Raw genomic sequence first — 13,701 nt, 5'->3', positions numbered from 1 at the left:
GAAAGGCAAGCCAGTCAGGGCTTTAAACTGGAAATGTGTGGTAACCAGAATGTGATCAAAACTGTCAAATTGAATCAGAGCAACATGTGCTAGAGCAGATATCCATTTTGCGCCCGTGGTTAATTTTGGGGTCAAATAAACGAATCCCTGTGATCTGTGCTATGTGATACAGCATGCAGCATAAACTTATTTATAAAGATTATTTCATTTGTCGTGTGTGATTGCATCCGTCGCTTCCATGGTGAATCTAACAATAAAAAACGATTTTTTTAATATTAACACATATTGTTTTTATGAGAAGTGAAGGGGTAATGCATTGGACAACGGGCAATATGACTGACCACTGTTCCCTGACAGGTTAAATCTTCATTTTGAGATTCTACGTTTCTTGTAGAAAAATTTATCAGCCGGGGTTATTGTACAACCTTTCTATAAAACAGAGGTAATTGTCCAATCTCATCTGTCAAAGCCAAATACTTTCCGTCTGCCAGAAACAAAAACCTTCACTGTAATCGGAGACTGTTAAAGGCTCACTGCTTTTCAAATCCCTGCTTTCATACCGAGAGATTATTTGCCCGTCTCTCCCGATGTAATGTGTCGTTTCTCCATGGTGTGGTTTCTACAGTGTAAGGACCTGCAATCCAGTGAGGGGAAGGAGCAAGAGCCAGGAACGTGCAGAGGTGCCGAGTGTGACCGGCGATGGCTCGGGTGCAAGGACACGGTGCACGACAATAAAGGCACAGCACACGGAGTATAAAACTGTCTTTTTCTTACACTGCTTGTCCCGAGTCTGAACTGTGCAACTTGCAGCGTAGCAGAGAAGCCAGCAAGTCACCAAAAAACTATTTTCCGAAGATACCCAACATTAAAAACATTATTTTTTTAACATATTAGGCATTAAACCGCTGTATTTTCATATTTTAAATTTGCACTTTGAAGATAATTGAATGTCTTTAGGGACACTGAAACAATTCACAAAAGATTGGTTTTAAACTGTCAGTCTTAAAGTCACGTGATGCATTAATTTTAATTAATGGATTACTCACAATAGCCTTTCATTTTCTACTAAAGAACAGTCAGGGAGTCTGAACTATAAAGAACAGGTTCACTTGGGAATCAAAACCAGTTCATCATAAATTCATGACATACAAATATTGCAAGTTGGCTTAAAAAAAAAAAAAAAATCTTATTTAATGTGTGGAATGCAATCAGCGTCTGGATGACTGACAGCTGATTGTCACTAACATGACTGATAAAGGGGAAAGTTATGTTTTTCCAACTCTGGGTGATATGGGATTTCTAACTGAACGTGTTCTGAAATGTTCCTTTTATCTTGGATTAATAAGTAATGCAAATAATTGTCCAGGGAAAAGTCTTACTGTATCCCTTTCTTACCCATGAATTCTGGCGAGTTCTGGGAAATGCATTTTTAGAAGAATAAATATCGCATTATTTTTACTTAGAAGTATAACCTCATATCTAATGAATGCACGAAAGTACATGTGACAAAAGTATATATTTGTTTTGCATATCTTTTAGGAAGGTCACATCATCTCTATTTTAAAACAATTATAAATGTCAACTTTGTGGCAGCTGTTTTGCTTGTATCTGCATTGCATAAATCACAAGAGAGGGAACTGTTTCAATTTAGCAGAGTCTGAGGTAAGTTGAAAAGCAGATGTTCACAATGTAATTTCCATGTCAGGAGAAGCCTTTTGGTTAATCATCCACACACCCCCGGGGTTCCTGAGCAGGTTTTGGATCAGGGGGGACAGAGTGCACCTGTGGCCTGTAGGCACCAGGTTTGGCTCACCCCGCCCATAAACCATGCATTGCCCATCTCAATACACATCTGCATCCCGAAACCATTTGCATGCTGTTAGCTGAGCAGCTGCAAGGAAGAAGTAAACCAACATTATGAAGCAGCTCAGATTTCAGGTGTTATATCGCAGCATTTTGTTCATTGAATGACCCTGGGAAACCATGATGCACCAGTTCTTTTAAATGGTTCATTCCAGCTCACAAAATACCCAAAACTTAAGCTAGCGATAGCCAATCTGGGTCCTTGGTCCTGGAGTGCCACCGACTAGTCCAACAGTTTTTACAGGTATTCACAATTAATGCTAAAGAACACAGAACGATAGGGACTGAAAGAAATGCAGAAGATCCGTTGACCTTCAAGGACTGGAATTGGCCACCCCTGTGCAAAGTCATAAATATCTAAGCCATCTTTATCTGACTGAAGAATATCATGCACCCTCCAGATGAGTGATCTCACTTTTCACAGCACTGAAAAGTGAATGAAAAGTCCTGTAAGAACAAAATGGTGATGGCTCAGAACAGGGTTCCATTCTTCACAGAGAGGATAAAAATGACCCAAATATCAAGGACCTTGCTGAAGCACAATGCTCTCTGGGTATCAGATCATACCAGGCATTACATGTTACAGTACAAGCATGTATACCAATATATATGTAATGGTATGTTTTTTAAGTTATTGCTTTTTGAAACACGGGGCGAGCTATGACCTCGATCGTCCAATGATCCAATCTAACTCAAGTAGCCGATCGTGTGAGAAGAACGTTGCATTTGATAGATCTGGTCATGGTTCCCCATCGAGGATATAATACAATGTATGTATACTTCAGAATCATAAATGAACATTGTCAATGGCATGCAAAAGCAGTCCTGTTATCGGAGAAGGTTAGGTAGGTAGAGTGCAGTAGATAAATCGAATACCATGGGTGGAGGGACTACAGGAAGGACTTTCAGGGACGTGCTATGTTTTATATTATTCTTTGAGTTAAAAAGAGGGAAAAGGTATTTCTTGATGCTGGGATTCTTTCCGATGCCGTCTTCTGTCTGCAATATAAGATGCAAAACACTCTAGTGGCACATTGTAGAAAATAATTTCAGGAAACATCTACTTAAATAAAACACAAAAAGGCACAGTATACAAACAACACGTCCTCGATGCGTGCTACGATGTACAGCCTAACGTGTTTGCGTATTATTATTATTTTTCATGAGAAGTGTATAGCAGCCCAAAGAAGACAAAGACAAAAGCAGCGATTGACTGTACAGGCTTGTAAATATGTATCCTGGGGCCTAGACTAGAACTCTACCTCTGTTCTCCCAAACACTCGTTTTCTTTAAGCTGGCCAGCTCCAAAAACTGCCGAGCTTCAGAAGCAGGTGATACAAACTGAGGGTTAAAGTGAAGACACTGCCTTGGGCAAGAGCAAGACCAGAAGACTGTAAACCACTGCTTCTGCGTGTAGTGACTGGACTACACAGGCTGATGAAGGGGGACAGGAAATGCGCTTCACACTGTCATGAGGCACAGATCGGTTTATTGCACTTCTGGGGAGGAGACTGAAATAGGAGTGAGCCTTAAACCCCCCTCAACTAGCTTTACACAGGCAGAGCAGGACATTGGGAAATGGGTATTGATTATACACTGTGATTTAGCACTCTCCAGCCCCCCGTATCAATGATTTCTGCTCTCTTTCCATTAGCAGTTCTGTGTGGAAGACAGCACATGAGCAGCTTTGCTTTAATTGCCGAGTGCTCTTTACTCTGATTGGACAAGTCCCCGGAGAGGAAGTGGCTGCTGAGAATGCAATCGAATTCCCAGCATGCACAGCAATCTCATCCCGGTGATCAGACTGGATCACAGCCCTGCAAAGGGGGGTTCTGGCTGTACTGTACAGAGTAGAGCCCTGAGGCCTGAACACAGAGACTGTCATTTCTGCAAGTCTTTCCCAGAGTCTGACAGATTGACAGCTGCCCAGGCATGTACGACACAGCTGATGCAAAGGGACAGGAAAGGGCAGGCAGTAAGTGATCTACACCCTCCAGTCCAGCGCAGCCATCTTTGTCATCATCAATGGCTGGTAGCACTGGTTTTAACACTGACTACAGTAACTGTGTTCTTTGTGTCAAGTTGTCTTATTTATGTCAGAGCAAAACAGTGCAATTAATACTTGGTAGGAAAACCCCGAGCTACAAAATCTGCCATGGCAAAATAATATGACATTTGTTTACACACATACATATATACACAAATAAACACACACACACACACACACACACAGATACAAACACACATTCCCATCTTTACAAACGCTTCCTCACAGCCCAGTAAGCTCTGACACAGCAACGGCCTCCTGACTGGAGTGCGGTCTTGTTACCCACCGTCTGAGACTTCTTCTTTTTCTTCTTCATCGCTCTGAAGAAGCCCTGTTTCTCTCTCTCTTTCGTGGGCTCGGGGGGATTGATGTTCACATTCTCTGCGTTTTTCCTTAAAAAAAAAAAAAAGCAGACATCGTGATCGTTCAGGGTCTCCCCACCTTTGGACGATGCTCTGGCAAAGACTCGGTCTAGCAGGAGTTTCACATTGCTGAGAAAACAATATGGTCTTTATGGGAACAGTTTCAACGAAAAAAAAGTGGAGCTATGGAAAGAAAAAGCCACAGACAATTTTTTACCATTACTTCTGCTGTTGAAATAGCTATAGCCACCCTTAATGGTGTACTTTGTGAAAAGAAAAGACAGGATTCTTTACTGGCTGTCTATTTAATATCATTAGTTTGGATTTTTTTTTTAAGTTTTGCTGATCATGATTTCTCATCACAATTATGAATGAAGCCGGATGACACCGCAACTTCTGATTCGATTATTCTCCAAGCCAGGTGGGCTGCCGAGGCACAGTACATGTCTTGTAAGCTGTCAGACCCTTTTTTTCCCAAATATAATTGAGATTCATTCATCTCACGATTGCGATCTAGATTGCTGCGGCTCTCATTATAGCGGGAAATCAGATCTGACATCCAGCAATACGAATAAACCATCCTTTTGTATTTCTCACTGTCAGATTAATGCAAACTGCTTTTGTTCCATCTCCATCATACCCAACGCCTGACAGCTTACAAGGGCTGCATATCAATGGCCACAGAAACTCAGGCTTTCAGATGAACAATGTGTATTGTTTCAGTGCACGATCATCAGGAGCTTCTCGATAAGGCACCGAGGGATACTGAATATGGGTGAAAGAGGCTATATTAAATGTAGGCCACTCATTAGTGTCTGCGAAGGCCATTCAAATTAATATCAGCCTGGAAGAGACCGGGGAAACACGTGTTGGGCGGTCCTATTGATTGATACGAAAATGGCAGAGAAAATGTTCAAGGGCTGGTCCAAAAGCCAGGCAGCAACTCTGGCAGAACAGCTGTTGCCTCGTGACTCACTAAGCAGCAGTTAAATTAACACTTGATCCCTCACACTAGAAGAGCTGGTTTCCAGAAGTGCGTCCACCCTTCAATAGAACCAACTGCATCCTTAGAAAGGTTGGAATCATACCATGTGATTTATATGAGCATAAACGTTTAATCTATTTCTTTCCCGCTCAAGATCTGAGGTTGAACCTGGTCTGTCATTGGGGTAAAGGGCTGTGTCCTCACCAGGGGTCAAAGGCAGGTTGTCTCTTGGAGTGGTTGGAGAGGGAGGAGCTGTCCACAGGCACCGAGGGTCCCCGGCTCTGGACCCCGCTGTCGTGGAACGTGCTGTCTGGCCGAGGTGAGGGCACTGCAGGGCGGAAGAGAGAGGAGCTGCTAGAAACATGGCTGTCAGAATGGTTGACCCCCCCCAGCCCCGTGCAATCCTATTCTTTTGTGGGGTACACATATCGAACAGCTTTAATCAGAAGAACAGGATAAAAGAAAGGTCCTCGTTTTAAAGGTCTCATGTAGATCGTGTCTGTAAAGTATTCCTGCAGACAATTCTCCCAGTTCACCCGAGACTCTTTCTCCTAAAACTGGGTCAATAGTTAGCAAAGCATTAGGTTTCTCATCGAGTGTCTTCACCCCTGAGTGCAGCCAGATCTGTCAAGTCTCAGTGTAAACTGTTTCCATGGTTTTCTGGGGTTCATGGGAATGAACATATGCCATTTTAAATTGCTCACCACCTGCTCTTAGTGCAGGAAGGCTTCGTTACTGCTGAATCAGGATTTCACCAGAGTTATTTTGTCAATGCCTCCGAGATCCTTAACTGATTATTCAGAGGTTGACATATTTGTCATGAAACAACCCACTGAGACACACAGAAAATCATCTGGGCTTCCAGTTCTGGGCTAAAAAAACATTTCTACTGCAATTACAATGACAGGAGGGCTGGAACAAATCCAGCGCAGGAATGAAACCCAAGCCAAAGAGGTCTCCCCCTTGACCCTGGCTACAGAGCGTTTCAAGACCAACTTGATCACAAGTCTTGCTTAGATCTGCAGGGACACACGGACCCGGGGACACAAATGGAAACTGGGCTTCAAGGCATTCAAGACAGAAAACAGGAGACACTTCTTCACACAAAGAGGCGTCACAATCTGAACAAACTCCCCAGCGATGTGGCTGAAGAGACAATTTGGGAACATTCAGAAACAGACTGGATAGGATCCTTGGATCACTCAGTTATTAATGGACACCAAATGAGCACGAAGGGGCGAATGGCCTCCTCTCGACTGGACACTCTCTTATGCTCTTATGTCCTGTCTCAGGGTGACTGTATTTAAAAAGGTCATACATTGGAAATAATTTTGCCAAACTCTATGATAAGTAATGTATGAAACCAAATCAAAACTTGAATCCTAAGAGTTACATTGTCACAAAATGAGTATAGAACAGTGGATCTAAAACCCAGTGGGAAAACGCATACCTCTGTAAAAGCTGCCCACTCGTCTGGGCATGGAGTCGGTGTAAAGGATGCGGTTTTCTTTCGAGGACGCCCCGTCTTCCGGGTGTGGATCATGGTACATTCCCACCTAGGCAGAAAGAAGACCATTACTGGCACCTCAGAGGGTTTGCAACCTCATCGAGGCAAGTAACACTGCACGGTAAACACTTCTCTGACAGCTCTGGTTCTTGGCTGCTTCCAGAGAAAGAAAGAAAAGGGAGAGAGGCAGAAGAGAAAGAAGAAAAGCAGTTCCGGCAAGCGGTTATTTCTCTTCCTCGCAGGCGTAATGAAAAGTACCCACCTAACCCTCTCAGAGGAAGAATAACATCCGAGGTAACTACAAATCAAATGATCTCTCTACATATTTCGAAATATAGGTATATATGTATTAGGCATTTATTAATCGTATTTTTAGATATGAGAACTGAACTATATGCACACAGAAGCTTTAGGAGAATGGAGCTATACTTTCAACAACGACTGCAGAGATAAAAAAAGGAATCGACGGGGAAATCTGCCTGTGACTACGTTGATCTTTCACGGCCCAAACAAACTGTATGATGGCAATCTGCAGCCAGGTCTCATGGGGAGGGCAGAGGAATTCCCTTGGGGGATCTCCGACTAAAGAATACGGGTACATGACATCATGCGCAGTAGTTACAGCAGCTTCGGACCTCGCTTTTTTGGCGCTGTGTGTGAAAGGGTGCTGTGTTGTCCCGCGTGGAGTCTTTAATCGGGGGTCGGGAATGGGTCACCTCTGAAGGGGACTGGTCACTCTGTTGACAAAATGGACAGCAAATGAAGCAGGACACATCGGCGGAGGTCAGGACATACGCAAAACAAAAACAAAAGAAATGCAACTTAAGAAAGAATTCTTGTCAGACAGTACCTACACACAGAGCGAGCCGGGGCCACCATGGTACCTGACAGTCCTAGAAGAGTTTACCCTTCGATGAGTGGCACAACATTGTGATTCACTGGCTGTTTATAAAGCACTGCAGTGTAGCTGGATTTAAAAACAGCAGGAATCTTTTCAAATTCAAATTCTGGCAAGAAAAGGTACACAAACATATACCCCCCAACCAAGAATTCCCTCATGGATCCAATCTGTAATTTGCCCCATTATGGATCCACTGGAAGGGTGACAGTGTGGGAAGCGAGTTTATGAAACTTCATGAGAAAATCCTGACCTGTGCCACCATGGAGTGCAATAAATTAATCTCAGCCAAAGTCACTCACAGCCAGTGGGTCAGGTCCCATGCAGGAACAGGTTAGCATTTAGGAGAGGTGTGAGATATTGTGCAGCCGTGACAAAGAGAGTTCACATCAAATGCCCTGTGCTGTTATTTCAGGGCTTTCGTGTCACATTATTCTGTGTTCTCTGTGATTCTCCATCGCCTCCCCCCGAGCGAGTATTCATTATCGCACCACACTCGGTTCCAGAGAGTCTAAAGAAAGCCGAAGTCACTTGTGAAAGGGAATCAGAGATCAACACACCGCAGAGGACGTGAAAGCCAACATGAAATCAAAGCAGAGGGCAGGCGATATCAACTGAAGCTAAAGGATATCTACACTGAAACACATTTCTACGTGACTCTGCAGTGCTGCATGAGAAGATGTGCTGATCGAAAATCAGAGTCGTGGGACGTTTCGTAGCCGCGTCAGGTAGGCCGTGCTTTGCTGAACAGCAGGTGACTGATATCACACGTCTGAAGACTCACTCAGCACTGAAGAGGCCACAGCTCGGCCTTTAAGTAATGGCGACTTGTTCAGGATAGATACAGGCTGATTTGTTTTTACGCTGAGGTCATAATTGTGCACCTTCCTGTGTGATCACACTTAAACTCAGATCTTTCCATAAGAATCACCTCCCTTAAAAATATAGTCTATTTATTTATGTATTTGGACGATTTACTGCTCTTTTAACCGTGATCTCTTTACACACACATTCTGGATTAGTACCCCAGTATTGGTGCAAGAACAAGGACTCGGACCGGCTATATCAATGCAAAAATTCAGGATGGTTTTGGTTAATCTATCTATGCCATCTGATAATCCTAATGTAAATCATTCCCTCAAGCCAAGTCCCTCACTGAAATAGCATGGTAAGCCATTGCAAACAGTGCGCTGACCTTATTTGAAGCTCAGATAAGACTGGCCTCTCATGAGGGAAGACTCTGTCTGTTACCTTCAGGTTGTACGTTAACATTCAGGGGCTTCGACACAGACACAGTGAGTGGCCCGCGCCTGTGCGTTTTTGGCGAGCGACTGTGTGAGGGGGACCCCCAAGGGGAGGCGTATCGGGGGGGGGTGCCGAGACTGACCCTGCTCATGTCTTCGGTGCAGTCCTCCCGCGAGGAGCCCACCGAGTGCCGGTTGAGAGTCCGGTGCTGCACCTGGGGCGAGAGGAGCTGCAGGCTGCTGGCGCGGGACGGCATGCCCTGCCCCACTGTGAGCCCCGTGTCGGGCCCGTGGGCGCGCGGCCGCTCCCTGCGCACGTACATGGAGTGGCGGTGGGGCCGCTGCTGCGAGGAGAAGGGGCTGGTGTAACCCAGGCCGTAGGGGAAGGACTCGTGGGGCGCGGACAGGGAGTGGGCATGCCCCCCGCCTCCCTTGCCGTCCAGCAGCTCCGGAGACTTGATCTCCTCCAGGGTCTTGGCGTGGCGGGAGGAGGACCGGCGGGAGTCCAGCGTGCCACTCTCCATGCGCGGGTTGCTGCGCCCCGAGGGGCTGAGAGCGGGGCGGACCTCGCCGTGCCGTCCGGAGGGGCTCCCGGGGGCGTTGAGGTCCATACAGCTGGAGGGGAAGTAGCGCGAGCTGGGGTCCTCCAGGTGTGCACGCGCCTCGCTGAGGTTGCCCACGGATTTGGAGTCACTGAGAGCCCCGTGGCTCTTGGAGAGGCTCAGGTAGGACGGCGCGTTCTTGGACGGCGCCGGCATGGAGCCATGGGATGACTCCATGTAGCTGTGGCGGTTGTGCTTCTCACCTGACTGCAGCGTGCCAGTCTTGCCCTCTATGAAGGAGTGGCGGTTCTGCTGCGAACGGGAGTTGGACTTCAGATACTTGGTGCCGGGCCCGTCGGGGGCCTTGGGGACCACGTTGAAGTCGAACTCTGTCTTTGACTTGGCGTCCTTGGGGCTGAGCAGGTGGGGCAGGTTGTTGTTGGCCAGGTCTTTGCTGCTGGAGCCGGAGCGGTTGAGGGTCTGCGGCTGATAGTTCTTGGGGTGCAGGGTGGGGCTCAGGGCAGCCGGGGGAGGCAGGTTCCCGTTGAGGAAGCTGTCGTTGTTGGGGTGCAGATCCTCGGCGCGGGGCAGGCTGGAGGCCAGGGCCTGGGTGTCCTTGCTGTTGGACCGGTGGTGGGACTGCAGGCCCGAGCTCTTGCTCCCATGGTTTCTGTAGGAAGGAACAGAAAGCAAGCTGGATGTGACCAGGAAAGCAGGGAAAGCGGAGCCTGCAAACTGAACCATTTGTTGACACATCATATATTAGCGCCCCGGAATAAACTTGTGCTAATCTGATGTAAAAATAAATGAATAACTACATCCCACAAAAACTAGAATTTCTAATATAATAAATATAAATACAATTAATTAAAAACTACATTTAAAGCGATACACTTATACAAGCAGCTTGGACAGAGTAATTAGGAAATTAGGGAGTCAGACCTGTTGGAGGCAGCGTTGTTCTCGCCATGGTACGACTTCCTCTTGGAGGAGCGGGGCGGGGAGGCGGCACTGGGCCGGTCCAGCAGCCGCTGCGTCTGGAAGGCATGGTGGTTCAAGCTCTGCTCGGTCAGATACCGCTCTGACGGGTTCAGCTTCAAGAGGTTCTGGAAACAGGGAGGAACAGAGTGTGAGGTGCCTCTCGAAGGACACAACGCGCAGGGGCTGGACCTGACGTTTGTTTTATGATCAAAAGGTACAGGAGCCGAACAAAAGATATTCCAGTTCTTTTATTGTAGTTATTGTGCTGATTCTCTCAAGTCAAACTACACTAAAAGGGGTTGCACACTTAGCACAGAATATACTGTAAGAACACGAATTTCAGATTTGCACTAATTGTGGAGAGTTAAACATATTAAAACAAAAAAAAATGTTCTTGGCATCGATTCCCTTTCGACCTTTCCTGGTTCCCATCCTGCAACATCTCAGAAATCACAGTCATTCCTTTGTTTTTACAGCGGATGAGTCACTCTTATTTCACACCACAAACGCTGCCCACAAAACTGACTCCGACCACACTCTCCCGTTACACAACTGCCTGGCTGGCAGAGCAGGGCGGTAAAGAGCTGCCAAGTTGCATCGCTCTGCATCGATCGGACTGTAAATTGGGAGCTGTTTTCACATGTCAGCATGGACGAGACCTGAGGCCTGCGTTTGTTCACTGTAAGTCGTGGTGACAGCGATTCTATGGCTCATCCACCGTCCCGGAGTCATAATGAGAGCAGACAGGTCTCCTACAGGCACTGGGGCTCCCTAGAGATCAGGTGATGGGGGGTTCTATCTATCCTAGTTATAAGTTATTAGTCCCATTTACATTTCAAATGTACTGTTCCACTGACTGAATACTTTGGTGGTATCTGGGCAGATTCACACCACAAATTAAACTAGTTCTCATTGAACTGCAAAGAGATCTTAAGAAAGGCATCAGGAAAGCAGAGGGAAATAGAAAGAAACATAGCTCTTAGAGCTAAAACTAATGCAAAGAGCTTTTCTCAATACTACAACAGCAAGAGGACAATAGAGAAGGAAGTGAAACAGATAAAGGGCAAAAATGGAAGTATCTTGGAAAACGAACAAGATGTGGCAAATGTTCTAAATGAGTATTTCACAGAGGTTTTTACAAAATAAAAAACAGATAACATGCCACAGATTAATAACAAGTCCAGTCAAACCCTAAGAGAGATCAGGATAAATGAGGAGGAGGTACTAAAGGGAATTAAAAACAAACAAATCACCTGGGCCAGATGGGATATTTCCAACAGTACTTAAAGAAATGAGGGAAATTATTTATAGGCCGCAAAGTCAAATATTCCAAATGACACTTAGAACAGGGGATGTGCCGACTGACTGGAAGACAGCAAATGTCATACCAATCCACAAGAAAGGGGACAAAACTGAGCCAGGAAATTATAGAACAATCAGTCTCACCTGCATCACCTGTAAAATGTTGGTGAAAATGATAATGCATAAAATAGACGAGCATCTTAATGAAAACCATATTCTTGGAGATCGTCAACATGGGTTTAGACGAGGCAGATCATGCCTTACTAATTTATTTGAGCTTTGTGAACATGCAACTGCAGCTGTAGATCATGTGAAAGCATATGATATGATATACTTAGATTTCCAAAAGCTTTTGATAAGGTTCCACACCAAAGACTGATCCTCAAATTGGAAGCTGTAGGCATTCAGGGTAATGTAAGTAGATGGATTATGAACTGGTTGATGTCTAGGAAACAGAGGGTGTCGATTAGCACTGAGGTTGTTAGTGGAGTTCCACAGGGATCAGTACTAGGGCCTTTGCTTTTTCTAATCTATATTAATGATCTGGACTCTGGGATAGTTAGCAAACTTGTCAAATTTGCAGATTATACTAAAATAGGTGGCTCAGCAGATACAATCTCGGCAGCACAGGCTATTCAAAGTGAGTTAGATAACATTCAGTTGTGGGCGACACCTGGCAGATTAAATTCAATGTGGAAAAGTGCAAGGTATTACATGCAGGTAACAAAAATGTCCACTATAATTACACTATGGGAGGAATAGAACTAGATGAAGTAACGCATGAGAAAGACCTAGGAGTCTATGTGGACTCCTCACTTTCTCCATCCAAACAATGTGGTGAAGCAATTAAAAAAGGCAAACACAATGTTAGGGTATATTGTCAAAAGTGTAGAATTGAGAACAAGGGCAGTGATGTTCAGACTGTACAATGCACTAGTTAGAGCTCATCTGGATACTGTGTGCAGTTCTGGGCTCCACACTTCAAGAAAGATATCGCTGCTCTAGAGGCAGTTCAGAGGAGCAACCAGACTTATTCCAGGTCTGAAGGGAAAGTCCTACTGAGAGACTGAGGACCTGAACCTTTTCACCCTGGAACAGAGGAGACTACGTGGGGACTTGATTCAAGTCTTCAAAATCATGAAAGGCATTGACCACATCAAACCAGAGGAGCTTTTCCAGATCAGCAGGGACACACACACCCGGGGACACAAATGGAAATTGGGCTCCAAGGCATTCAAGACAGAAAACAGGAGACACTTCTTCACACAGAGAGGCGTCACAATCTGAACAAACTCCCCAGCGATGTGGCTGAAGCGACAATTTGGGAACATTCAAAAACAGACTGGATAGGATCCTTGGATCACTTAGTTATTAATGGACACCAAACGAGCACGATGGGTCGAATGGCCTCCTCTCGATTGTACACTTTCTTATGTTCTAGTTCCTGGTGAGCAAATAATGAGGGGAATCCTCGCCAAGGTCCTTCAAAGAGGGTGACATTTTTAGACACAAAGCGGCGTTTCTTGTGACATTCTTGTTCGTTTACAGTTACGACACATGAGATGAATATCGTCAGGCCCTGAAACACCCCGCCCTGTTCACCCATCCCGTCTGGGCACTCTTACCTTCATCAGGTCTAACATGACGCCACTAATGATCCCCAGGTATCTTCTCTCCAGGGTCTGAGGGTGGCTAACTGCAGGAAACTGTAAACAGAGCATCGGGTTAGTTCAACTTCACAAATGGGGAATACAAGTTTAATAAATGGCAGCACAAAGCTACTACGAAGGTTCCTCATCCAGTCTGATGAATTTAGATTAGCAATCTTGAACAGACTGGGGACGGTAGTGATGTTCTTTGAGTAAATGACCGAAGGGCCTTGATTTATCATGTTAAACACAGAGACACAGGAGTATAGAACAGGGGCAAGAGCACTTTCAAATAAAATATGTCAAGGTCCTGCGCAGACT

The 13,701-nt window shown here is 45.4% G+C and overlaps 1 protein-coding gene across 3 annotated transcripts in view; it reads right to left on the bottom strand.

Annotated features, from left to right (window-relative positions):
* LOC136750795 (cyclin-dependent kinase-like 5) overlaps nucleotides 1-13,701 on the bottom strand; it is an 88,494-nt gene that overhangs the window by 4,301 nt on the left and 70,492 nt on the right. For 2 of the 3 annotated variants that reach the window (XM_066705865.1, XM_066705866.1), the window contains exons 10-17: nucleotides 13,357-13,437; nucleotides 10,391-10,554; nucleotides 9,050-10,118; nucleotides 7,400-7,501; nucleotides 6,708-6,813; nucleotides 5,462-5,585; nucleotides 4,197-4,302; nucleotides 2,740-2,862 (exon numbers count right to left, since the gene is read on the bottom strand). In XM_066705865.1, coding sequence (XP_066561962.1) covers nucleotides 2,740-2,862; nucleotides 4,197-4,302; nucleotides 5,462-5,585; nucleotides 6,708-6,813; nucleotides 7,400-7,501; nucleotides 9,050-10,118; nucleotides 10,391-10,554; nucleotides 13,357-13,437 — 1,875 coding nt within the window. The remainder of the gene's footprint in view (nucleotides 1-2,739; nucleotides 2,863-4,196; nucleotides 4,303-5,461; nucleotides 5,586-6,707; nucleotides 6,814-7,399; nucleotides 7,502-9,049; nucleotides 10,119-10,390; nucleotides 10,555-13,356; nucleotides 13,438-13,701) is intronic. The other variant, XM_066705867.1, reaches the window with a different exon arrangement.

Source organism: Amia ocellicauda, chromosome 6 (assembly GCF_036373705.1).
Source record: "Amia ocellicauda isolate fAmiCal2 chromosome 6, fAmiCal2.hap1, whole genome shotgun sequence".
NCBI lineage: Eukaryota > Metazoa > Chordata > Actinopteri > Amiiformes > Amiidae > Amia > Amia ocellicauda.
Note: the sequence above shows the minus strand (reverse complement) of the source record. Positions and strands in the feature narration are given on the sequence as shown.